At 49.3% G+C, this 24,207-nt stretch overlaps 13 protein-coding genes across 13 annotated transcripts; 5 read left to right on the top strand and 8 right to left on the bottom strand.

Annotated features, from left to right (window-relative positions):
- Window positions 1-378: 378 nt before the first annotated feature.
- N7466_007979 (uncharacterized protein) lies at window positions 379-1,273 on the top strand (the record flags this gene model as incomplete). The annotated part of the gene is made up of 2 exons (XM_057167368.1): window positions 379-537; window positions 596-1,273. 2 exons carry the CDS (start codon window positions 379-381, stop codon window positions 1,271-1,273), a joined length of 837 nt encoding a protein of 278 aa, XP_057017999.1.
- A 536-nt stretch (window positions 1,274-1,809) lies between these two features.
- On the top strand, window positions 1,810-3,006 carry N7466_007978 (uncharacterized protein; the record flags this gene model as incomplete). The annotated part of the gene is made up of 2 exons (XM_057167367.1): window positions 1,810-1,838; window positions 1,896-3,006. The coding sequence occupies 2 exons, from the start codon at window positions 1,810-1,812 to the stop codon at window positions 3,004-3,006; spliced, it is 1,140 nt and encodes a 379-aa protein (XP_057017998.1).
- Window positions 3,007-3,103: 97 nt separating this feature from the next.
- On the bottom strand, window positions 3,104-4,260 carry N7466_007977 (hydroxyacyl-thioester dehydratase HTD2; the record flags this gene model as incomplete). The annotated part of the gene is made up of 2 exons (XM_057167366.1): window positions 3,104-3,584; window positions 3,662-4,260. The coding sequence occupies 2 exons, from the start codon at window positions 4,258-4,260 to the stop codon at window positions 3,104-3,106; spliced, it is 1,080 nt and encodes a 359-aa protein (XP_057017997.1).
- Window positions 4,261-4,792: 532 nt separating this feature from the next.
- Window positions 4,793-6,561, bottom strand: N7466_007976 (tRNA-dihydrouridine synthase family protein; the record flags this gene model as incomplete). Its single annotated transcript, XM_057167365.1, has 2 exons — window positions 4,793-6,271; window positions 6,355-6,561. Coding segments are annotated over 2 exons (1,686 nt in total), but the record flags the coding sequence as incomplete, so codon positions are not given.
- Window positions 6,562-6,834: 273 nt separating this feature from the next.
- Window positions 6,835-8,389, top strand: N7466_007975 (putative MFS glucose transporter; the record flags this gene model as incomplete). Its single annotated transcript, XM_057167364.1, has 2 exons — window positions 6,835-6,933; window positions 7,025-8,389. The coding sequence occupies 2 exons, from the start codon at window positions 6,835-6,837 to the stop codon at window positions 8,387-8,389; spliced, it is 1,464 nt and encodes a 487-aa protein (XP_057017995.1).
- A 429-nt stretch (window positions 8,390-8,818) lies between these two features.
- dspC (dual specificity phosphatase YVH1) lies at window positions 8,819-10,278 on the top strand (the record flags this gene model as incomplete). Its single annotated transcript, XM_057167363.1, has 4 exons — window positions 8,819-8,862; window positions 8,943-9,164; window positions 9,400-9,750; window positions 9,837-10,278. 4 exons carry the CDS (start codon window positions 8,819-8,821, stop codon window positions 10,276-10,278), a joined length of 1,059 nt encoding a protein of 352 aa, XP_057017994.1.
- Window positions 10,279-11,078: 800 nt separating this feature from the next.
- On the bottom strand, window positions 11,079-12,653 carry N7466_007973 (glycosyltransferase family 69 protein; the record flags this gene model as incomplete). The annotated part of the gene is made up of 1 exon (XM_057167362.1): window positions 11,079-12,653. The coding sequence occupies one exon, from the start codon at window positions 12,651-12,653 to the stop codon at window positions 11,079-11,081; it is 1,575 nt and encodes a 524-aa protein (XP_057017993.1).
- A 632-nt stretch (window positions 12,654-13,285) lies between these two features.
- On the bottom strand, window positions 13,286-16,220 carry N7466_007972 (putative LON domain serine protease; the record flags this gene model as incomplete). The annotated part of the gene is made up of 3 exons (XM_057167361.1): window positions 13,286-13,373; window positions 13,436-15,683; window positions 15,758-16,220. 3 exons carry the CDS (start codon window positions 16,218-16,220, stop codon window positions 13,286-13,288), a joined length of 2,799 nt encoding a protein of 932 aa, XP_057017992.1.
- Window positions 16,221-16,892: 672 nt separating this feature from the next.
- N7466_007971 (carboxymuconolactone decarboxylase family protein) lies at window positions 16,893-17,507 on the bottom strand (the record flags this gene model as incomplete). The annotated part of the gene is made up of 1 exon (XM_057167360.1): window positions 16,893-17,507. One exon carries the CDS (start codon window positions 17,505-17,507, stop codon window positions 16,893-16,895), a length of 615 nt encoding a protein of 204 aa, XP_057017991.1.
- Window positions 17,508-18,071: 564 nt separating this feature from the next.
- N7466_007970 (Protein r.t1.c1) lies at window positions 18,072-18,967 on the bottom strand (the record flags this gene model as incomplete). The annotated part of the gene is made up of 4 exons (XM_057167359.1): window positions 18,072-18,365; window positions 18,436-18,614; window positions 18,680-18,794; window positions 18,866-18,967. 4 exons carry the CDS (start codon window positions 18,965-18,967, stop codon window positions 18,072-18,074), a joined length of 690 nt encoding a protein of 229 aa, XP_057017990.1.
- A 225-nt stretch (window positions 18,968-19,192) lies between these two features.
- Window positions 19,193-19,986, top strand: N7466_007969 (5-formyltetrahydrofolate cyclo-ligase; the record flags this gene model as incomplete). The annotated part of the gene is made up of 3 exons (XM_057167358.1): window positions 19,193-19,283; window positions 19,350-19,778; window positions 19,853-19,986. The coding sequence occupies 3 exons, from the start codon at window positions 19,193-19,195 to the stop codon at window positions 19,984-19,986; spliced, it is 654 nt and encodes a 217-aa protein (XP_057017989.1).
- A 433-nt stretch (window positions 19,987-20,419) lies between these two features.
- On the bottom strand, window positions 20,420-22,276 carry N7466_007968 (prefoldin-like protein; the record flags this gene model as incomplete). The annotated part of the gene is made up of 1 exon (XM_057167357.1): window positions 20,420-22,276. One exon carries the CDS (start codon window positions 22,274-22,276, stop codon window positions 20,420-20,422), a length of 1,857 nt encoding a protein of 618 aa, XP_057017988.1.
- Window positions 22,277-22,725: 449 nt separating this feature from the next.
- Window positions 22,726-24,093, bottom strand: N7466_007967 (TauD/TfdA family dioxygenase; the record flags this gene model as incomplete). The annotated part of the gene is made up of 3 exons (XM_057167356.1): window positions 22,726-23,389; window positions 23,451-23,716; window positions 23,800-24,093. The coding sequence occupies 3 exons, from the start codon at window positions 24,091-24,093 to the stop codon at window positions 22,726-22,728; spliced, it is 1,224 nt and encodes a 407-aa protein (XP_057017987.1).
- Window positions 24,094-24,207: the final 114 nt, after the last annotated feature.

The raw sequence follows: 24,207 nt of genomic DNA, 5'->3' as shown, positions 1-24,207 counted from the left end.
AGTTCGAGTTCAGTTGACCGTGGTTCGAGGAAAGGAGGCCGAAACACATCAAGTCCAAGTCTTGATCAGTTGGATCCGAGGAACAGATACTGTATTGTTCGAGAGTTTTTGCGGTATGCTGAAGAGGAAACTCGAACTTCAATAGTATTGAATCAAGGATATCGGAGAGTTGCTAAGCAAATCAGCAACCTGCTTGACTTGGAACTTGCTTATTGCAGACTTCAGTACTTTTTTTACCCGCAGCTCGGGTGTTCGGATAGCATGTGGGGTCTCGGCGTTCACTTCTGGATGCCGCATAGTCATACTAGTGACCTCGGGATTGCAGGGCCCTTCGAATTCAATGCTCTTCGCAACTCTCACACAAATACAACTTCCACCATGTCAAGACTGTCCAGTAGCCTCAAAGCATTAATCAATGCACCGGCTGCCAGGCCACATACCGTGCCTGCGCCCGCCAACATTGCCTCCGTCTACTCCAAGATCCAGCAAACTGCCCAGGCCCAGCAAGTTTCACAGCCATCATGGATCGCGCTGTCGGTCAGTATCACCATAGCCGTACGAATGAAGAGCGTTACTTATATACTGACTTATCCAGACCGCTGCCACCATGACTATGAACTCCCCCGAATCTCTCGCCGTCCTCTATCAGCTCGCTGCCTCCACTTCGAACACCGTTGAGACTGCCGAGCTCATGCGCGAAGTGGGATTGAAGTGTATTAGCTTCAATGGAATTCCACGAACTATCAACTGCTTAAATGCGTTCCGGGCCAGTCTTCCAGAAGTTGTCGGCGATCAGCTCTCGCGCATCCCTACGCGAGCCCCAACACCAGCAAACATCACTCAGATTAGCGAGCGCGGCCGAGCATTATGGGACTCAATCTACCGGCCCTTTGAAAAGAAGCTATACAGTAAACTTGCTGACTCACACCCTGATCTACCTGTCCATATCCTGCACAGTAACTACGGTGCCCTACTTTCCGACCCTACGCGGGAAACTGGTGCCTCGGCCGGTCGCGTGTTGACCTCTATCGTGGCCGTAGCCTGTCTGCGCGCGCAGACGGGCGTCGGCCCTCAAGTTCTTTCCCATGTATTTGGACTCCGAAAGGCCTTGGAAGATGGAAGTTGGGCCAGTGATGTTGAAACCGAACAAGGCGCACGCTGGCTGGCCAGCGATGAAGGCAATACCTGGATTCTGAGCAGCGTGGATGCGATCGTTGAGGCCATTAGCCAGGGCACTGGCTCAAACTTTGCGCCCGGCAAGGCCAAGCTATAAACTAGAATACTTGGGAGGTATATATCATCCACCACAACTTGTATATAGTAGATCATAAATGAATTGCAGCATTCTCACGTATAATCATAAAACAAAGCCATTGCGTCCAATACACATACTTGTAGGTCCAAGTACATGGATGGTGCTGCTTCTTATCTGCTTCGCCTGCCCGGGTATCGGGGTATGGCTCGGATCGGGGAGTTCGCAATTTCCCATGAGAGCATTCGAACCTAAAGGCCGGACGAGAGTTTTTGTTTGTAATAAGTTAAATAGTAACTAGTACTAGTAACTTGTGGTGGAGGTTTGAGTTGAAACTTGGAAGAAAACTACGAGAAAGACATCATTTCGATAAGTGATAAGATAAGCGTGTCCTCATGGACCTCATCTAATTCAGCCTAAACAACTTCTTACAACCGACTGTATCACTACGTCCGCCACTTCGCTTTTCTTACTTTTGCAATCGGATTGGACTCGTGATACTATTGATATACGAGTCCAATGAGATAGACCATTCCCTTTCCTCCAGTTTCGCAATCATGGCTGGAGTCGGCATCTCCTGGGGAACGTAAGACTCTCCGCCAAAAACCCTCCTTACGCGCGCTTCCCTTCTAATCGTGAATAGCATCAAATCTCTCCTGGTCTTCTTTGGTCCGATTCTTGTCCCAAGATTGATTGGAGGCTACCGGGCCCTTCGAGTCTCTATCGCCAGCCGCCCACCCCCACGTCCTCTCCCTGCCGCTGCAAATCGGGCTCTGAACCTCTTATTCGCGAGTATCGTCTTCTTCCTCATCCTGAGCTTACCTTTCAATCCCCATGCGCCCGAGGTCAACATCTTCGCCCTCACCCGCTCCCGAATCAATACCCCCTCCGATGTGATCTTTAACCGGCTCACTCGGCTTCGGCCCGATGGACTATTGACCGATGCCGACACCCTGCTTCGAGAGAAGCTTACCTCCCTCGGCGCTCGCAAGGTTTACCTTACTTTTGGCCCCGATGCCTTGACTTTCTGCCAGTATTGCTCGTTCGATAATCTCTACACCTATCTCCTATACTACCTCCCCGCAAATGTGTTACGACCTCATCTCCTCCATCTCCTCATCCTCGCTATTGCCACATCCGCACCATTTGGAGGACGGGAGTCTAGCCGCTGGCGTACCAAGTTCACCCTCGCCGGTCTATCGCTAGCCATGCTGGACCTCTATGTTGTTGCCACATACGACGCCGTTAGCTCGGCATCCCCCGCAGTGCGGGCGGGTCAGACCCCTCCAACTGGTCTCTACAACATCATGGCACTCATGCGGCCATTCGCATTCACCATTTGCGATATCCTATGCGCCATCATCATCTACCTCTCATCTACAAACCGCTTTTTCTTTAAGCCGCCTTCTACGGTGGAACATCTCGATCAAGCAGTGTCGGTCGCACTGGCTGCAGTCACCGGCGCCAATTCAAAACTACACGCGGCCAGCGTAGCTCGTAATGCAGTTGTTCGGGACAAAGCGCTAAAGTCGCGAGATGATCTGTACTGGCAAACCGTGGTGGCTGTGGAAAATAACGGGGCCGAAGGCGGCGCTTCAGCCGAACGAGGCACAGTTATGAATAACATCTGGGAGGAAGAAGAAGTGGCTCGAGCCATGTCACGGACAATGGCGGGCCAGGGAGGTGTGGATCTGGCGCAACTCGGAGTGAGTGCCATTGATTTTGTACGCGGAGTAACCGACGGTTTGGACTAGATTGATGCACATAACATACTAGACAAATACATACATAAATTACAATCTTCACACATATCAACATGATGAATGAAGATGAGTAAAGCTGTACCAATTTTTATTCAATTTCCGCCTTCATCGCGATCACGCCTCCCAATCCCACGATTTGTACTCTCGACCGATCTCCATTATCCTCCAACTTGATCGAGTACTCATCGCCTGCATATAACGGACTGGTTGCGCGGTATGAGATATGCCGAGGGAACGCTAAGCTGGAATCTATCTTTTTACCTTGAGTATCCCTCCAGAGGTCCATGATCGAGATCAAGTTCAATGGCCCATGAACGACAATATCCTTATGACCTTCAACATCACGCGCCCAGGGAAGTGAGTAATGAATCTTATGTGGATTGAATGTCAACGCAGAAAATCGAAAAAGAGTCACCGGAGTCTGCACAAATGTCCGCGAATGGATATTGCCTTCAGTAGAGATCGCGGTCTGTTTCGGTAGCGAGGCATGAGATGTTGATGCAGGGAAACGATCACCCAAGAGAGAGGATGTGGATGGTGTAGGTAAGGCCTTGCGGAAAACCCAGTTACTATCAAATTTGAGTTAATATTGTTATTCTGTACGCATGCTCTTGATTGTGAGCCATAGGAGTGAAGGAACACTCACCGTCGATCCACTATAGACACACCCTGTTCATTAGAGAACACCTTCTCGATACCAACCACAATCATATCTTCACCAGTTTTCTTGACAACCTTATGCTCAGCGCTCAAGACGTATGTTGTCTCACTCACCTCCTGCCCAACGCGCAGGAGGTTTGGCTTTCCATCCAAATCCCTCGGCCAAAGTACCTCGCCGCCAGCCCACATACGTCGAGTGAAGGGCGCATCGGGGTTGTATGATGTATCTGTGCCATCTGCGCCGAGTTCGGTCTCTAGAAAGCTTGGTGTAAAATACACAAGATGGTAACCGGGTGGGACAGGTGTTTCGGCTGGTGGGGCGCTCGGAGCATTGGATAGTGAGGGCGAGCCGGGAAACAGGGAGGGGCGGTTTAAAGTGAGGGTTAGAAGCTGGAGCTGATTGGCATCTAGGGTCTGGGTGCGGGTTTGAGGTCCTAATGATTGGAACCGCGAAAGGAACGAGGTCACAACATCGGCAACGGCCGGGGCATGTAGATGGTGGGAAATGGTGAAGCTCCGAGTTGTATGTAATTTCAGAGCTGCTGATTGTAGATATGGCCGAAGCTTCGGTGGAATTGTCGACATTTTGCACCAAGCGCTTAGAGGATTGAGAAATACGGTGAATTGAGGAATGTGCATGCAGCACTGTATTCTCCAAATTCTTATACGCGGGGAAAGCATCGAAACCCACAAGTTGCCGCAAGTCGGCTTTATGCCCGGACCCACCGTATACTTGACAACATTAGTTGAAAAAAACTTGTACATTCAACTTTGGATAATACAATGATATAAAAAGCATTCAAGTTCCAAGAAACAAAGCATGATCTAGAAAGTGCTCACCTTCAAATTCAAATATTAGTAGTGTCTGGATGTTGGTTTCTTTCAATGTTCTTTTCATCATTCAAAATAGCCATGTAGAAGGCTACTGACTATGTTTAGTACTATCATACTATATACACTAGTACCTAGGAGTAGATAATCTTTTAATCAATGCTATACAACCCCATCATCTTCACAAAGAGAGAGAGAGAGAGAGAGAGAGAGAGAGAGAGAGAGAGAGGGAAAGAGAGAGAAAGCCCATATTTACACTATGTTATATGCTGCTGCATCATGCTTCTTAGCCACTCACAAGGTGATCAGGTGTCAAGGTTGCAGAGGAATCAGTGACGCCATCGGCAGGAGTGGAAGCATCTTCAGAGCTTGGGGTTTTGATCTCAAACGTCTTCGGTTTCTCGACATCTTCTGTTTTTCCCTCTGTCTTGTGCTCCTTGTTGCCTTTGAGTTTTAACGCTCCTGATTCGAGGGCTTCTTCAGGCAAGGGTCGAATATGCGGCTGGCAAATCCACCATGGGCGTCCGTACTCTGCGATCGTAGCCTTTGACCCGGTCAAGGTGGGATCATGAGCCTTTTCAAATTTCTCAGGGGTTAGTTCGTACTCCTTCAATCCTCCCTTGATTGCTTGTTCCACAAGAGTCAAGACCCGCTCAAATGCGGGCATGTCACCGGGTCGAGATTGGGCAAGGGCATCGCGGACATTAGTGTGAGTAGCAACCATCGGTCGGAGAACTTGGAAAAGATGAGCTTGCATGACACCCAAGCTGGGGGAGTTTGACTTCTTGATTTTGTCTCGCTTCTGTTTCTTTTTTGGTGGGCCATCTTCTTCTCCTTCAAGGTCTTCCATCTTGAATTCATCTGCCTTGTCTACCGGGTCTGAAGGGAGGAAAAGTGGCTTTCTCTCGGGGACAGGTTGCTCCAGAACATATTGGTAGATGATGTCGAGGTAACGCCGGAGGATCGCATCGATTCGATAGCCACCTTTTCCATTGCGGTCCCACCAGTATTCTCGTCCTCCGCTGCCGGGGGATGGTGGTTTACTGAAGATAGTCGGGTCAGATAGATTTCCCTCGGCGCTCATGACACCGTCAGCGCCGGTTGCTTCAAGGCACCTCTCAATATCGTCATAGTTGAGAATGTTTCCATTCGCAAAGATCACAGTGTCCGGTGGCAGATTATCTCGAAGGTAGCGAATGTAGCTCCAATCCGCTATGCCTGTCTCATGGCCCTTTTGTTCTCGCCTGCGTCCGTGTACCGCGATAATGTTTGCTCCCGCGGAAAGAATCATTTTCGCATATTCTAGTGTTTTTTCCTTGGTCTCCTGAATACGGAACTTGGCTGTAACCGGCACGTCGAGTTCCGTGTGTAGTTTGTTGATAAGTTTGTGGATCAAATCCCAATCTTCCTGTAGGAAAGCACCGTAGTGGCCTTTCCGTGCGATACCTTGGGGGCAGCCCAAGTTCAGATCGACGGCATCGCAATAGGGGGCGGCGTGGCGTGCTGCCGTTAAAAACTCGTCCGGGTTGTTCGCGCAGAATTGAACGAAAAGAGGTCGATCAAAAGCTGGGTTGCCGTCGAGAAACAGTTCATCTTGCTCATCTTGCTTCGTCGTATTGCCCGCGGCTCCTCTGGTCGGTTGGAAATGCTTGAGGCGCATACCAGGGTTCTCACCAAAGAGGCGTGCATGAAACATTGGGGAGTAGGCGAGTAGAGATTTCTGCTCTTCCAAGGGCAAAAAGGATCGAGAGAGCATGCGCCAGGCCTAGTGAAATTGGGATCTGTTAGTACTCTACTAGGTACAAAATGTAGTAGGACAATTGAATTGAAACTCAGATGGGCACTCACAAACTCCGACCTATCGACCATAGGGGCCACAATATACTTGGGACTTCCAATGCTCTCATAGAATTGCCTGCCCTGTAATTTCTTGGGTGCGGCCGAGGCCGTCACGGCGCTGTTCTGCACAGCTTCGGACATTTTGAGGGATAATTGAGACGCTGTCTGGAAGGAACGACCCAACCACGGGACAAGCGGAACAATCTTCCTCAAAGGAGCTATTTTGACTGGTGAGCTGCAAAGAAAAAGGGAAAGAAAACAAAGACTTGGAGATTCTGAAGCGGGCAGTTGGAGACTTTTTTTCCCGCGCTTTTGCCATCTCTGTTATCTCGGAGCGGAAATACATTTTTACTCTTATCAGAAACTTATCAGAACCCCCCTTATCGTCATATCCGGGGAACAAGTAACACTAACTACTAGTAGTTACTAACGAGTAACAACCTCCCACTTGGAAATCAGGAACCAACGTCACCATCGCCCCCATTCATCATGGCTTCGGGTGAGTCGACCCCGTTGAAAGTCACACCATACTTGATATGTACTGTACTCGTCGCGACCCTGGGTCCATTCCAGTTTGGTTACCACCTGGTATGTACATAGCTGTATATAGCTCAAATCGCGCATGCGCGGCCCCTGTGTCTCCATTTCCCGCTAACAACAAACCATCAACAATCGACAGGCTGAACTGAATGCCCCACAGGAAGTTATAAGTTGCGAAAAGAAGAGTATTGGTGCCAATACTGCGTCTTACGGTCTTCCACAATGTATACCAATGAACCCTTCACAGTTCGGTCTGATCTCCTCGATATACACTCTTGGTGGTTTCATTGGGGCTTTGCTGGCTGGACCTGTCTCGACCAAATATGGGCGCCGAATCACACTTCAGGCCACGACAATCTTTTTTGTCCTGGGGCCTATCACTGAAGCTCTAGCATCTTCGATTCCTCTTCTAGCCCTAGGGCGGTTTGTGTCTGGCATCGGCTGCGGTGCAGCCCTCGTGGTGAGCCCGATATATGTCTCGGAGGTTGCTCCTCCCGCCTCCCGCGGTCTTTTTGGGGCAGTCACGCAAGTCATGATCAACGTGGGAATTCTCTCCTCACAGGTGCTAGGATTCTTCTGGAGTCATGACAGCATGTGGAGATTGATCCTTGCGGCGGCGAGTATCGTGGGGGTACTAGAATTCGTGGGCCTATTCTTGTTGCCTGAAAGCCCGGTCTGGCTGGCAGACAATCATCAAAGAAGCCAAGCGCGCCGTGTCTTGCAACGTCTACGGGGATCTGATGCAGATATCGAAGCCGAAATCGCAGCTTGGGGAGATACCAGCCCTGCCCCCACGTCCGGCGAGCAAGAGTCTCTCCTTTCTCCCCCGTCTGACAACACAGTATCAAAGCAAACGGCAGTGACTATGCTTCGGGCTGTCCAGGACCCCTACTATCGGCCTGCAATCCTCGCCATTGTTGCCTCCATGCTCGCGCAACAATTTACCGGGATCAACAGTATCGTGATGTACAGTGTGTCTCTACTGCAAAGTATTCTGCCCACCGGGGCTGCCCTTCTCACCATTATAACTTCCGTGATTAATCTCATAGCTACACTCGCATGCATGCCTTTGCCCGATCGCATTGGCCGTAGGACTTGTCTACTGCTCAGTATCAGTTGCATTGGTTCATGTTCGGTTCTCTTGGCGCTAGGGTTCGCGTTTCAGCAGAAGATTGTCTCGGCAATCGCCTTCCTACTCTTTGTGACCAGCTTTGCAATGGGGCTAGGGCCAGTTCCCTTCATGCTGTCATCTGAGCTAGTTGGACCGGAGGCAGTTGGCGCAACTCAGAGCTGGGGGCTATCCGTCAACTGGATGGCTACATTCGTGGTCGCACAATTCTTCCCTGTGATCAATAATACCCTGGGTGGCCAGGGCAGGGTGTACTGGATCTTTGCAGCTATGGCAGGAGTTCTGGGGGTCGTTCTTTATCGGATCCTTCCAGAGACCCGTGGCAAAGCTAATGCTGATGAAGTCTGGGGCCGAGTAGAGCGTCGGGAGGATTAGACTAGAGTTTTTCGGACAACCTCTTTTAAGAGTCTTATCTATTTAACATGTTTGGATAAAGTCGGTCGAAATAAATCGATTGTGGAAATCAAAGTAGTTATTTGAAAGTTTAGGAAAGTTCAGGAAATTCCATGGAATGGTTGAATCTTTGACTCTTTGAGTACATGTAACATGAGCATATTTTTAGTGCCTGAGGCACCAACACATCACCTGGTCTGATCTTGCCCTTACCCTAGAATACATTTTGGGTTTGGCAAATGAGGCTTAAACCTCGGTCCTCTTTAACTGAGGCCTCGGGAATAAGACTGGAGGAAACAACGCTGGAGACTCCCCTCTTCCCTATATATCACGAGAGATTGCTTCTACTGGTATCAGAAACTTGTTTCTTGATTTACTTCCTCGCCCCTCCGCAGCCTTCTATCTAACAAGATGGCCATGAATCGCATTCCTGGTCATAATATCTATGTCGGAGGGTTGGTCTTTTAATACTTCTACATTTTGGCGTTCCGAGTGGAACCTCTTTGCGCATCATTCCGCTGACAGTTGGCAATAGGATACTATCCTTGAAGAACAAAGCTGCTCTCGAAAGAGAAAATATTACTCATGTCGTTTCTGTGCTACGTCTCAGTCCTTCTGAAGAAATGTTTTCATTCTATCAGCATCACAAAATAGATGTTGATGATGTTGATTATGAAAATCTCCTGGAGCATTTCCCGGCTGCAGTGAGGTTTATTCAATCTGGCTTAGATTCCAATGGAGGTGTCCTTATCCACTGGTAAGTTGTCTTCCTCTTCTCTCTTCCTTTTTGATTTCCAACGACACCTGTGCAGGAGAGTTTTCCTTCACTTCACGAGGCTTTTCTTTCTTATTTCACGCTTCGTGCTCCCGGCTGGCTTCATCATACATCGTGTCACCTGCCATCTACATGTGAATGGGAGTTTAATGGAATTCCTTGTCTCTTTTCTCTCCCCCTCTGCTGTTATAGAATATTCTAGCTAACCTCTCTGTAGTGCAATGGGCAAGTCCCGATCTGCCGCAGTCTGTATTGCTTATCTACTCCATCAGCAGCGGAGCGCACTCACACCGCAATCTGCCTTGGAGGTCGTCAGGCAAGGACGGCCGCTCTGTGAACCTAATGATGGATTCATGCAACAGTTAGAGCTGTACCACGAGATGGGATGCCCGGATGATGTCACTACCCACCCAGTCTACCAACGGTGGCTATATCGTCGGGAAGTTGAGGATAGTGTGGCCTGTGGTCGTGCTCCTGAGATAGGATCAGTGCGATTTGAAGACGAGCAACCACTGAAGCCACAAGTAGAGGATAAGGGTGAAGTGGAGATTAAATGTCGCAAGTGCCGGTTCGTATCCCTTTCAGAGATTAAATAGAAAACACTTCCTGAAACCTCATCAAGAGAACGAAGAAGCTGATATTGTTCTTTTGCAGACGGGGCATCGCATCAACACCATACATTCTTTCTCACGAGCAAGAAAAGCGCACCAATGCCAGAGCAAATTCAAACGTAGATTGCGCACATATCTTTTTACACCCTATGAAATGGATGAGCTCAAGTCTGTTCCCATCAGCAAGTGCTAATGACCCGAACGGACAATATTCTGGAGATGCACCCTTATCTGGTCGCTTGGCTTGCCCTAACCCGACCTGTGGAGCCAATATCGGTAAATTTGCATGGCAAGGCATGCAATGCAGCTGTAACAGCTGGGTGGTACCTGCTCTGTGCCTGACTAAAGCTCGCGTGGACATCGCCAGCAAGCCGAAGGCACGAGGATCAGGGAATCCCACCCCGGGCGTCCTGGGCATTCGCCTTCCCCCGGGGATACGACCTGCTGAAAATAGCGCGTCTGGCTCTGGGCGTGGTAACCTGTGATATATTTTTCAGTCGTGAAATACGACCTCGGAGAAACCTCTCAGGCTTGCTACAAGGAGTCTGGCGTGTTGTTCTCTTTGAACCGAGGCGGTCTCAAGTATATCAATTTCCTGCCTAAGAAAAGAGTCGGAACACTGGTTTTCATTTGTTCACAAGTTCAAACTTCCATCATTCATTTCATCTCTCTCTCTCTCTCTCTCTCTCTCTTTTTTTTGACACCACGACAAGAAGCACTGACCGGGAGAATGCCGGGTCCGCACACAGAACACCCGTATTGGACGATTTCCACCTATGTCGCTCCACCCGTGGATGGATCTTCCTCTCTCTCGCCTCAGGCGGACGCAACATAACCCGGGGACTCCAATGTCGTTCTATACGAAAGATTTCTGTATACAGACAAGCTCAGCTTGACCCAAGGGTAGAAGTGGCACGAGAAAAACCTTGGAATTGGTTGGTGGTATTTCAGTGGAAGTGAGGATCCAGATGTCCGTAACCTGTCATATTGTAGTTCTACCTGTTCCAAGGTTGGTTAGGTATATACCTTGCAACCTTCGGACGAAGGTTGAGCACATCTACGGGTACCTAGTAGGTATGTAGTATGTACATACTAGGTAGGCGGTTCATGCATCACCTGCACGGCAGTGTCGACTACTTGGAATCTCAGATAGAAGACGTCAACAGGCAATTCTCTCTGCAAAGTGATCCACGCTCAGGGCCGTGGAAACGGAGGTTGCCCAGATGGCTTCTTTATGTATCCATTAAAACTCAGCTATTACAAAATATACATGAATATAAAGGCGTTAGATCGGTGGCACAGGAATACTCTCGAAACCTTTCTGTCCAGGCTTTCGGTCTTCGACAATTACCTGCAAGCCTCGACGGCCGCAATACCCGTCATTGCCAGCGATGCGGTCAATCACTTGGAAAGACCCGCCGCCGACCTGGGCAACATCAGGGACCCAAACGGTCTCTTGCACACTTTGCCCTGGCCCCTCGATTCGCCGAGGATTATACCAGGGAAGGCCAACCAAATGATTACCCAGGTTGTGTAGGAAGGTATAGAGTTTCTCAAACCTCCTCGTCACACCAAGCCAAGAGAGTGTCCGGGAATCGTACGCGACCCGAACAAAAGGATTCATGTAGATGCCCGTCTCTGTAATCGCATCTACATTGGTCTGAGGGTCTTGAATGTCCGCATGTATCAAGCAGCATTCAGATGCTTCCCAAAACATATCCGCGCCTGATCGGAAGCGTGCTGGAGAGGTGCTTTCGGGAAGTGGACTTTGGAAGTATTTTGCATCGAAGGCAACCATGCCACCCCAGCAGCTACGGACACGCACAGCGTCCTTTCCTTGAAGAACGTCCCTTCGGCTGTCACCGTTACCAGCCGTTGAAAACCAGGGGTAGAATGGAAGGCCCATGCTGTATCCTTGGAGGTCCCGGGTAGCATATGTATCGTAAAACTTAAAAGGATTATCAAAGTCAACGGCGCAGGCGGCACGGTAGTTAGCCACGCCATCTTCATTGACATTGGTTGAGAATAATAGCTGAAGGGCGTCGACTGGATCGAAGAGGATGTCGTTCAAGTAGAGGAGTTTGTCGTAATGAGTGTTAGGATCGTCGGTAAGAGGCTTTAAAGCTTTGTTTCGGACTTGCGCTAGATACTCGATGCGCTTGACTCGTTGATCGCCGCCCGGGATGGTAATGGTTGGTAGACTTTTGGGATCCAGATGCTCCTGGAAGACAATCTCTTTGCGGCTAGAAATCTGCTTCTCCAGTTCGCGTAGTGCGCTTTCCCCTTCCGCTCCGCTATCGTTCTCGTAGATGCTCACGAACACATTCTGATCGCCGAGCATATCAACTAACTGGAGTAGCTGAATTCCCCACTGACCTCCAGCGAGCTCGCCACCCCGATCATATAAGCTGGCTGCGATAAAGACTTTTTCGTTGCGAGGGTTTCCGCGACCAGCATGATTCGTACCCCGTGCAGATGCACGAAGAGTGGCGTAATGCGCAGGTGGGTTTGTATAGGACGGGCGAAAGATGGAGGTCAAAAGAACGAGGGCGAGAATGATTCCAAAAATGACGTGAAGGTAACAGCATCGGCGACGAAAAAAGATGCGCGGAAGGCATGGGCGCGACGAGGATCTCAAGGTGGGTCGTGAATTGGTTTTCAGGCGGCGATAGCGATTTAAGGGAGTTGAAAAGATGCCACGCAGCCATGAGAATCGGCCCGCTGCGGCTCTATGGATGCGGGAGAAAGAAGGCACCTGAGCTTCGAAATCGGCATCATCTAGGTTGAAGGTCCCATCAGAGTCACTCGAAGAGCGGGACGCGAGCTCGTACTCGTCAGGGTGTAGAAGGCGAGAAGACATGACTGCTTGGGGAAGATCACAACCCAGCCCATGATTTCCACTGGGAGGTGATTAGGAAAAGGCCAAGTTAACAGCATTCATTTTCGAAGCTATCAATTCAATGTTGCGAAGTTGACATTGAGCTTAAGAGGAGAAGCCTGGAAGCCTCGGGTGTCACTGGTCAGTTCAGGGTCTGCTTATGTCACAGGGGCTAGGCCCCCACAAAACACCAGTTGACAAAGTCCATGAGGGCTAGCTAGCATTGACTGTACTAGTAGTATATAAACATTTGAAGTGCGTGTGTACTAGTACCTTAGTATATATTTCTGAGTACCGGAGACATCAATTGATACCATATCTTATGTATTAAGATATGATTCCTAAACTTCCTAGAATTCAAGCCAGATTGTTTTCTGAATACCGTATAGTACTAGTATCGATGGGTGTTTGAAACTCATACACTGCCGGCAAGCGTACTAGTAGTTACTAGCGATAATGACAAAAAAAAAGTGAGAGATAGTACTATATGATCACTATATGGAACACGCTATGCAGGAACAATAGAAATATGAGAGTCAAGAGGGGGGCTGAAACTACGAAACATTAAAATGAAGCAATCAATGAGCAACATCAATACGGCGCCAGAAGGACTCTTATAGTCGACTCTCGACCATATTGACATGCTGTTGGCCAGGCCAATGAGCGTCTGGCCAAATCTTTCCGAGCGCTTCCCAGATATGTCTGCAAAAGGGTTAGAAATTTTGACCCCAAAAAAGGGATTAGCGACATCCCAGGACACTTACTGAACAAATATAATCTCCAGGCCATCGTGGACCTCCTGAGGGACCTCCTTGACGTCCTTGCGATTGGCTTGGGGGAGCAGTACGGTCTTGACGCCTGAGCGCAGAGCACCAATGAGCTTCTCCTTGATTCCACCAACAGGCATCACACGGCCCCGTAGGGAGATCTCTCCAGTCATAGCGATCTGTGGGGGAACAGCTTTATTGCTGAAGAGAGAGATCAGTGCTACAGTGTGGGCAAGACCAGCCGAGGGTCCATCCTTGGGTATGGCGCCTGACGGGCAGTGGACATGCAGGCTACGGCTCTTCATGACATCCTCGTTGGGGTCATGGGTGAGTCCTAGCTCAAAAGAATGGGCTTTCACCCATGTGAGAGCCACCTCGACGGACTCCTTCAGAACATCACCAAGCTTACCGGTCAGTTGGACGCGGCCATTGCCAGGCATGTCTGCTACCTCAATAAACAGAATGCTTCCCTGGCCGCCTGTAGAGTACGCAACCAGGCCTGTGACCACACCAGGACGACCGTGCTTCTCAGCAATTTCCTCCTCAAAGCGCTCGATACCTAAGATATCTTCCAAATCTTCCACGCTGACAACTGGATTATAGTCCTCAGGACGCTCAGAGTCACCAGCATCGGCGAATTGAACCGCCTTGTGACGACAAATTGAACCAAGCTCGCGCTCCAGGTTCCGGACACCTGACTCACGAGTGTATGAGGTGACTGTCTTATCAATGACCTCGTCAGATAGGAGGACCTGCCCATCAGACAGCCCATTGGATCGGATCTGCTTGGGGATCAGGTGGCGCTTGGCGATATGCCTCTTCTCAACGGTCGTGTATCCCGAAAGCGAGATCGTCTCCATGCGGTCCAACAGAGGTGCCGGGATCGTATCTAACGAGTTGGCAGTCGCAATGAACAGAACCTTGCTAAGATCAATAGGAATGTTGATATAATGATCTGTGAATGAGTTGTTCTGCTCCGGGTCCAAGACTTCAAGCATGGCGGCGGATGGGTCTCCCTGGAAGTTTGCACCGCCAACCTTGTCGATTTCGTCAAGGAGGAACACCGGGTTGGCCACACCGACCTTCTTTAGACCATTGACGACTAGACCGGGCATAGCCGCAACATAGGTACGTCGGTGACCACGGATTTCAGCCTCGTCACGCACACCGCCAAGAGAGATCCGGTGGAACTTGCGACCAAGAGAAGCGGCTACGGACCGGGCGAGGCTAGTCTTGCCAGTGCCGGGAGGTCCCACAAGAAGTAAGATTGGAGATTTATCAGTCATGCGCTTCGACTTCAAGGTTTCCAATCGGGCCTCGATAGCAACCCGATCGCTTTCCGACAGCAACGGTACATCCTTCTCTAGGTCTCCTGATGAAGCGACCTCAAGATCCTTGGTCATACCGATGATCTCCCGTTCCATTTCCTTGTTGGTTGACTGCTTCAGCCGGAGGACAGCCAGATATTCAAGCAGTCTCTTCTTGATCCGCTCTAATCCGTAATGATCCTCATCCAGCTGCTTCCGAGCTAGCTTCAAAGTTTCTGCACCGAGCTGATCTTGGGTCACCTTGGTCCAAGGAATCTCTGAGAGATTCTCTAGGTAGGTGCGGCAAACCCCATATTCGGCATTAGCGGGGTTCATCTTACGAAGACGATTCAACTCCTTATCAGCAATTTTCTGGGCCTCGGGGGTGAGTTGCGCATCTTTCAGCTTCTGTTGTAGTTCGTCCACCTCATTTGGTTCTTTCTCTTCAGGGTCGTTGTTGCCACCGCGTGCGCCTGCGGGTCCTGGCGGCATGAGACCTGACAGACCTGCCATAGCACGACGTGCCAACAACCGGTCCCGAGGGTCAACCTTGCCAATGTCAATCCCCGAATTGGATGGGAAAGATGTGGTGCTGAGGGTAGTGACCTTCACACTACTCTTGATATGCTGTGCCTGACGAGTCAAGATCTCGACTACTCTCTGAAGTCTAATCTTCACGTCGAATGATGACAAGATCCTTAGTTTTTCCTCAAAACTAGCATCCGACACGTCGGCCATAAAATCTGCAAGTTTTCCTGCCTGACCTAACTCGGTCTTGGCGATATAGAGTTCGAATTTGCGTGCCACAAGTGGCGACAGGCGGGTTGAGGCGGCCGATAGTAGCGAGGACAAACGCAATAGAGTGAGAAGCTCACGGGAGAGTTGTCTCAACTGTTGGAATAATTCGGCAGCTTCCAAGTCACCGTGGATGGATGTGGCTATCGGTGGATGATGACTGGTCAGCCGGAACTGTTTCACACGCTCGGCACCCATGATGTTCGAATACACTTACTATTCTCGTCATGGAGAGTAACCTCCGCTTCAAAGTATGGCCGATCCCGCAAGAATTTCTTGACCGTAAATCTTTGGGTTCCTTGGACAAGCAGGAACGGCTCGGAGTAGGCACGGCGCTGAACACCAATAACCTTGGCCACGGTACCATACGAAAAGATATCTTCCTTGCGGGCTTGACCCGCATCGATTGCATCGTATTCTTCCTTCTGAGCCTCATCTGAATCATCACCCTCGATGAGTTGCAGACCGTCGCGGCTCAAGAATGGCGAGTTGAAGGGGATGCATCCAAAGGTAATCTGGTTGTTCTCGCGTTTAGATGGTTTGTCCACTAGCGACGACAACAGATTGGTCAAGTCGGGGCGATTTGACACGGGAATCCGAAGCTGCACACCGGGAAGCAAAACAGTGCCTTTGGCCAAGGGCACGAGGGGAAGTTTGGTGGTTCTACCGCTGGAACCCATGCTGGAATTGACCGCGGAGAATCAGGTGGGTTTGGGGGAAGGGAAAACCGCGATAGAACGCCGAGGTGGAGAGGGAGATCTAGAGATCGAAAGATAAGATACAAGAGATGAAGGGAGGAATGGGAAGGAGTCAATGCGTTTTTCGGGGAAGTTCAGTTGATGGGGTGTGAGAGGAGTTTAGTAGGTGTTGTCGCGTTGGGGTCAAAGGGCAAAAGGGCAAAAAGAGGAGAAGTGGAAACCGGGGTTGCCGAGGTCCCACTGAGATAAGAAACCCAAGGAATCCAATACTGTCATACATATGAGAGAGAGAGAGAACCGGGGGAAACACATCAATATTACCCCGGTCGCACAGACCAACATCACGCCACAATAGTACTCATCACATGATGCTTCTTTGTCAGGAATTACGAGTAGTTAACTAACTAGTAGCTAACTAACAAGTAGCAGTACCAAGTCTTCCTTTGATTCACGTGGATCTACGGTCGATCATCTCCACATGAGGAATCGCTTATGGATTCATGGTACTTGAGTATTTAGTACTTACAAGTAAATACCAGATAGACCTGCATCATTAGGTTGAAAGATAAGAAAAAGATACTTTGCGTTCAATAGATTTGGATAACCTCAACATACTAGTATACAGTATAGTACCTTTCGAATATCTAAATCTCCTCACTTCAGCTCGGCAACTAATTGATCAACGCTCTTCATCTCGCGATCATTGTTTTCCCCCACGTCGAGGGCCACCAAAACCCGACTCACACAGTTATATCCAGCAATCCCGGTGGTCAGCTCCACAATCTCCCGATCATTATACCCCACAGTCTGGAGCTGTGCGAAAACTTCATCCTGAACCTTGACTGTTAAAGTCATCTGGTCGGTATAACGTAAAACGGCTCTCTGTTGTGGGGTGAGGGGGCTGCTCTCGAATTGAACGAGATCGCCATCCACGGTCGATGGGAGCGTGCGGCAAGCATGAAGCTCCTCGGGTTTAATACCACCCTTGAGTGCAAGTGGCGCATGGGCGTTCCATTCGTATATGGCGTCGGTCAACACAGCGACTCGGCACACAGCCAATTCGAGGGTTCCCGGGTCGACGATGGTACGGGTACGGATGGCGCCAATGAAGCTATTCCAGCCATCCGCCACGGGTGGGCTATGGAGCAAGGATAGATCCAACGGGATAAGAGGGCGGGGATTGCGACGTTCGGCGATGCGGGCGTAAATGTCGGCTGTATCAGCCGGGGCATCGCTTGGTGGGGTATTGGGGGCGTAGGGAAGGCGCATTGTGCGTTTAGTGTAGCCGAAGGATGGGAGTCTTGGAAGGGTGATTCGGCGCGGGTATGACAGTGGTAGGTGGTACATTCGGCTTCTGTTCAGGCGTGATTTCCACGGTGTAAGGTATTTATTGCCAATTGCAATACAACTTCAACCTTGGAAGGGACCGACATCGGGCTTCCTAATTAAATGGAGACAAAAACGGAGATAAAGGGGGCTCTTCAGTCTTGGACTGTATGGGGGTTAAAGGTACCGGGCATGCCGCGGGTAAGCTCTTTTCCCGTGGATCATCACCATTTGGAAATTCCGGGGTAGCTTCATGTAGCTTCATTATGGGTGTTTCTCTATATCAGGCATGGCCATGGTAACTTTGAATTGATCCCTGCGCAGTAGAATCTTCTATTGAGGTCATAATAAACCTTGGAATTTGACACTTTGGTCAAGATTTGGAAGCCAATACATGTAGACTAAAGAGACAAGTCCTCTCTCAATCCTTGTGAGGGTCATTCAAGAATAAAGGTCTGTTTTGAACATGAAAGAGAGATAGTAGTGTACAATCCATGCAGATCAAGATTAGGAAAAGAAAAAAGCCATACCACCGACCGAAGTCATCAGAACCCCCAACCACCACCATCGATCAGGACTCAGAAGCTCTTCCTTAATGATCGTATTAAATCGAGTATGTAGCCCAGATCCAGATAGTTCTCTCTTTTTGTGCGAGCCAGTTGGATTTGGATTCAATGTATTGGTAGGAAGCATTCTTGGGGGTCGGTAGGCCAAGTACATGGGGTGCATGATTTTTCCATCGGCCTGGGTGAGATCGAGTCGCTGAACGCCATGGTATCGATCCATCGAAGTCGCAAAGCCCTGCGCGAGGAACGATAGGGTTAGAGAGGGGGAATGCAATAGCGGAGAGGGTGTTAAGAGAATAGCCTACCTTGAAATACTCGGTGTTATTGTAACGAGTATATTGGCCTGTATCACGCTTGCATGGTTCCGACAGTAATTGACGACCGTCGACTGCGATTGGGGTCAAAGTCAATCTCCCATCGCTAGACATGACATAGGACCCATGTTGCCATTGCATGATCCCAGCGGGGCAAGACGGATCAACCGCTATATGAGATTAAATCAGTTTTGATCCTATTTATCTCGCAATGGTTGTGTATGTATGGTCTTACGGTTGGCTATTGCCCGATAAAACGCCTCTTCATAGTGTCCATCCGCATCGAATGAGTAGGAGATACCGGTCAGATTTGGTTCGAGAAATCTGTCCTTCAACGGATCATAAAATCCCTAAATTTTGTCAGTGATTGCCCCAAGAAGTTCACAGATAAACCAATGGAAAAAGGTGGGGGGCGCGTTACTGGACCAGTTAACACATCGTGGGACTTGGTCGTCCAAGTACCAACCAAGTCCTCCACACTGGCAACCGCGACCGATACGAAAAGTGCCCAAATCCAAATCATGGTGGCTTCCCAAAGAAAAGTAAAAAGAATCTTGAACGTAGAAAGACCATTGTCAACAAGTTAATATTCGACAATCCCTAGATTCGAGCCAACAAGGCAAAGCGCATACCGGGAATCCAGGGAGCGCTTGTTATCATTTGATCATTTTACTCGGGTGGAATGCAACAACCACCTCCTTACCTTTTTTGGATCCCTTGAACCTTTCCATGTACACCCTTGCCCGCCATGAAGGCCTTTCAAACCGCAAAACGCGACCTGCGTAAACGTATGCGCGAGACCTGTCAACAGATGTCGGTCTCGCTCATCAATAAACAATGTTAGCTTGGTGTTTTGAGCATGAAATCTCCCCGTTCCTCCAACCCCCCCACACTAACAACCACAGCCGGTGTCGCGACCAGTAAATTCCTGTCGCTGCCCGAATACCAGAATGCCCACAATATCGCCGTCTACCTCTCGATGCCAACCGGAGAGCTCTCCACTAGCAGCATCGTTCGGGATGCATTTGCAAGCGGGAAAAACGTGTATATCCCGTACATTCACACCGTGGAAAAAACCTCCGTCATGGATATGCTTGCCCTCGAATCAATGACGGAATATGAGTCACTACAGCCTGACAAATGGGGAATTCCTTCGCTGCAACCTACCCAAGTACTGGGTCGCCGTAATGGCTTGACAGAGAATGGGTTGGATTTGATCGTGATGCCAGGTATGGCATTCGATCGGGAGTTTCGGCGACTAGGACATGGTAAAGGATATTATGATCATTTTCTCACTCGTTATGCCGAGTTAAGCAAGAAGATGCCATTTCTCGGTAACGAAAAAAAAAATTTCATTCTATTCATCCTTTTGTTGGAAAATGCCTCCTGAATTACTAACTGGTTCCAGTGGCCTTGTCGCTCGAGGAGCAGATGGTGGAGGAAATACCAGTGATGGCGCATGACTGGCGAGTTGACGCTCTCGTCATGGGTGATGGACAGTATCTAGATCGCCAAGATGAAATGGAGAAAAAAGAAGCTTAGAATTTAGAAAATTGAGGAGATTCAATCAATTGTTCCACACTTCAATTCTGGAACCACCGAGTAGGCATGCTGGCAGTTTATATGTGAGTTTCAAATAGTGTCGTAGCGACGGTATGTATTCAAACAGAAGATAGTACCTAGCACTTGAGTCAACTGGTAACTGGTAGTAACATTCAAAACATTGAATGTGCCACCTCCAGTGATATTGAACACTACTGTAGACTGGTACATACTAGTAGGCACTAAATATGTATTAAATATTCAAATGTTGATTTGTATACATATATAAATGCACATGTGCATATTGGAGGTCTAATGTTATTCGCTAAATTTCAAATGCAATCAATGATTCCAGCCCTCGAGTGCTCTTTCCAATCCAAACATATAGTATGTACTATCGCCTCTATTGGTCAGAGACGCCGGATAAGTATCATTATTGATTCATGCGAGCAGCTCTGAACTTGCTCATCCGCTTTGGTTGTTCTTCAGTGTCGATTGGAATCATTTCAGGTTCTTCGTTGTTCACAAAGCCACCATTCTGCTGAATCATCTGGTTCCGCATTTTGTAAAATTCACTGGCAATCTCACGGCGATGGATTTCCTCGTCTAATTCATCGAGTTCGGGAGCCGGGGCATTTCCCGGAGATATTTCTCGCTCAAAAAGTGTGTCTGCCAAAGTCTTCCCTTGCGGTGGTTGAGGGGCAGACGGCCTTTCAAAGATTTCTTGGATCGGAGTGGAGAATGGTTTGGGTGCCTGGGGGGTGGCAGGGAAGAGGGCAGGTGTAGATATCGATGGAACAGCATTGGCTTGCTTTCGGTGGGAATGGGAGTCTGTGAAGTGCGGTTCGTTCACATGCGAAGGTACGGGTTTAGCTGTGGGCTCCGCAGCCAGAGTGCTTGAGCGGGTACTCTTGAAACGAGAAGCCTTTCGAGAGCGGGCGCCAGCCTGAGTATCCAGTTGAGAATCCTTGCCACGGTCTGCGCTAGTACGTTCAACAATGGCGTCTGACAGTACGGTCACATCGGACTTTGGTGGGAGAATTCGCCTTTCTGCAGTTGGAATCTGCTCGATCTGCGGAGCCTTGGGTGCAGGAGCGATGTCGAGGTCGTCGGCGAATGCGACTCGCTTTTTCGGCTTTGTTGGTGCCTTGGAAGTCTCAGCGACATTGTCGAGAGGTGCTGGCTCTACCGCGATTGTCGCTTGGACTTCCTCTTGCACTTCGCTCGCGAAGGTCTGCGAGTCCTTGCCCACATTCCACATGCCGCGAGCATTCAGCTTTGTCTCCAGCTCCCGCATTTGTTTGTGATATTCCTCGCTTAATTCAGTCCGCGACCGACCAAACTCATCTTCCGCCTCGCCCTCTTCATCTGTAGCCCATGCGTAGTCTTCGTCATAGGATACATCGCTTCCGTCTTCGTCCAACTCCAACTCAGCAACGATCGCACCCACTTCGTCAATGCCATACTGGAACATTTCCCGGCGCAATTGAGCTTCTTCCAACGACTCATCAATGTCGGTAACTGGCGGTTGTTTGCGATCCTCGTCTGTCACAATAGACACCGGCTCTGGGATGTCAAGTTCCTCTGCCCGAGTAGAATCGTTGGCTTTTGGTTCGGGGGTGGGACTGTTCGAGGCTCCCATAGACTGGGATTTGGCGATTCTTGTATTGGTATTGCCCAGCTTCATTTGGGGTGCAGGTGAGGTACCCTCGCTGGTATCTTTGCCTGATCCTGACTGATTGGGAATATTTTCCACGCCAGCCTTCTTCAAAACCTCCAAAAGTTGTGGGGCCTGATCGCCAGGGGTGTTCACCGAACCAGAAATAACCCCTCCATCCTCATCCAACTCTTCCATGATCTCTCTCATGGGAAAGTCGGAGTTATTTTCAACCGACGGTTTCTCGCTCGTATCCAGCGTCACGAGCTCGTCCTCCGTGGCACGAAGCCTCTTCTCCATGGTCGTCACGTTCTGCTTCACATAATCGATGCGCCGTCCAAGAAGGCTCACGACTTGTTGGTTTGACCGAGTTGCGCCTTGAGTCCCAAAAATGGTCTGCATTTCCTCCTCGGTCACCAAGGAGCCATGAAAGTCGTGTCCCACGGCCAGGAAGTCATCGGTGGTGGCGTCATCGGGAAGGTTTTTGATTTCGTCGCGTAATCCATCATATTCTGCTTCCCAGGTGCGCCAGTGGTACAGCGATTTTTGAAGTTGGAAGATGTTTTCTTTGAGCGCGAGGCGACGCTGCTCGAGCACATCGAGATTGTGCCCAGTAGGAATAGGAAGGGCCATTTTGAGAGGAGGAGGGCCCGGACGTGAAAAAGTGTATAGGAAATTGTCTCTCCGCCTTCAATGTAAATTCCTATGAACAAATATGGAACATATTTAATCCGAAAAGCCACTCGATCCGGGTGGAATTTCAATGTTGCAACCAATCGGAGCAGACTGCGAAGTAAACCAAATGTACATTGATATATGCCCCACGTTAAATCTAGTCCTGTACTCCTACATGCCTAGTACGTAGTAATCCCCGCCATACTTCAACTTTCAAAGTTGAAGGTCTACATAGTGTATCGCTGTGGAAAAATTTGAACCCTGGGCTGACTAGTTGGCAATGGGCAGTACCCTAGTAGATCGTAGCTAAATTAAATTTGTAAATGCCTATGTATTTAAATTCATAATTGCCAAAGATGCCAAGAAATATGCTCAATGTACTTCATACAGAGTCAAAACACTCCAACTCACTCTGCATCCAGTGGACAGTAAGGAGGTTGATCGTTGACTTGGATACCACCACGTTTCTTCTCAAGGGAGTCATGGAAAGGGAGTTTCCAGCCACCCTCAGATTCGGGTGCAGAGAGCCAGAGTCTCATCAAATGACGTGCACGAATAAGACGACCGCTCTCATCCACGGCCCCGGGAGCATGGTCCTCGTAGGCCGTGCGCGCATGAAAGACATGTGAGTTGCTAACAAACTGGATATCACCGGGCGAAAGCACCATGTGAAGCGCCAGCTCGGCACAAGTCTCCTCCCAAGTCTTGAGAGCATACTTTTGCTTATCAGACAGGGGAGGAATCTTGGCATCTGGACCACAGTTGTACCGTGAGAGTGAGGTCAGATTGTTTGGATCAAACTTGGCGTAGACACGTGGGTTAGCCCCAGCGCGCTCATTCTCCATGTATAAGATAGCTCCCCGGATCCACTCCTCCTCACCCTCGGAGACCTCGCCCTTACGGTCAAAGTACCAATTAGGGGTGGACATGGTCTCAATAACATCAGGGTGTCTTTTCTGAAGCACGTTGATAACGTGATGTGTGGATGCAATGTCTGATTCGCCTCCAATCTTAGATTTGGCAATGCACAGAAGACCGACAATGTCTGATCCATCCGTATGGAAGTATTGGCTAAGGAAATTGTCAGCTCCGCTCAGTTATCTATGGTAAGTTTTGATCTTAAATGACATACCGGGCATTCGTGCGATAAATGCGTACTCTTTCGGTCTTAGTTGGGTCCTCGCCAAGATCCTTCACATGACCAAGGACATGGCCACGGCCATTTTGGCTAGTGAAGTATCCTAGGTAAGTTCCAAGACCCATGTACGCAGTAGCACATTTTTGGAGATCCCATTCATCGACGGGGATTCCCCGGAATAGCCAAAAACCAGTCCCATCAATTAAAACCGTCCGAAGCTCCTCGAGGCGCTTCGAAAGCTTGGGGAGAGGGAAGTTGCTCTGTAACCCGAATCAGAGGCTGCTCGTTTTATTTGAATTGAAACTCATCTTCAAATGTTTAGAAGGAAACCTTGGAAACTTACTTTGGAGATTCCCTCCAAGGGCGTTTTGTCTCTAATAAAATTATCTGCAGCATTGCCGATCTCTTGAATCTCTTCATCAGTGAACCGATGGGTCCACTTCTCTGGTGCTTGGGAGTAGTTCTCGGCCTGCCACACTGTAGGGCCCTCGATCTTCTTTGGAAAGTCAGAATAAGGGCGAACTTGAGAATAGACCGGAGGATGTTGCCCTGAAGTCTTAAAGCCATCTGGAAATTTGGTAAGGTCCACCACACTGGTGGAGACCGTTGCCGGTATGGTCTCTGTAATGGTAGACATAATGGACATCTGGAGGCGAAAGCTCGAAGACTTGAAAGAAGTTTTTTGGTTTCAGAAAATTAACTTCCTAGGTAGTATGCGCAGATCTCTAGCGTTGCCAGAGATGATATGGGT

This window comes from Penicillium verhagenii (assembly GCF_028828195.1).
Source record: "Penicillium verhagenii strain IBT 33310 chromosome Unknown utg000008l_segment0_segment0, whole genome shotgun sequence".
NCBI lineage: Eukaryota > Fungi > Ascomycota > Eurotiomycetes > Eurotiales > Aspergillaceae > Penicillium > Penicillium verhagenii.
This window is presented reverse-complemented; position numbering and strand designations above follow the sequence as displayed.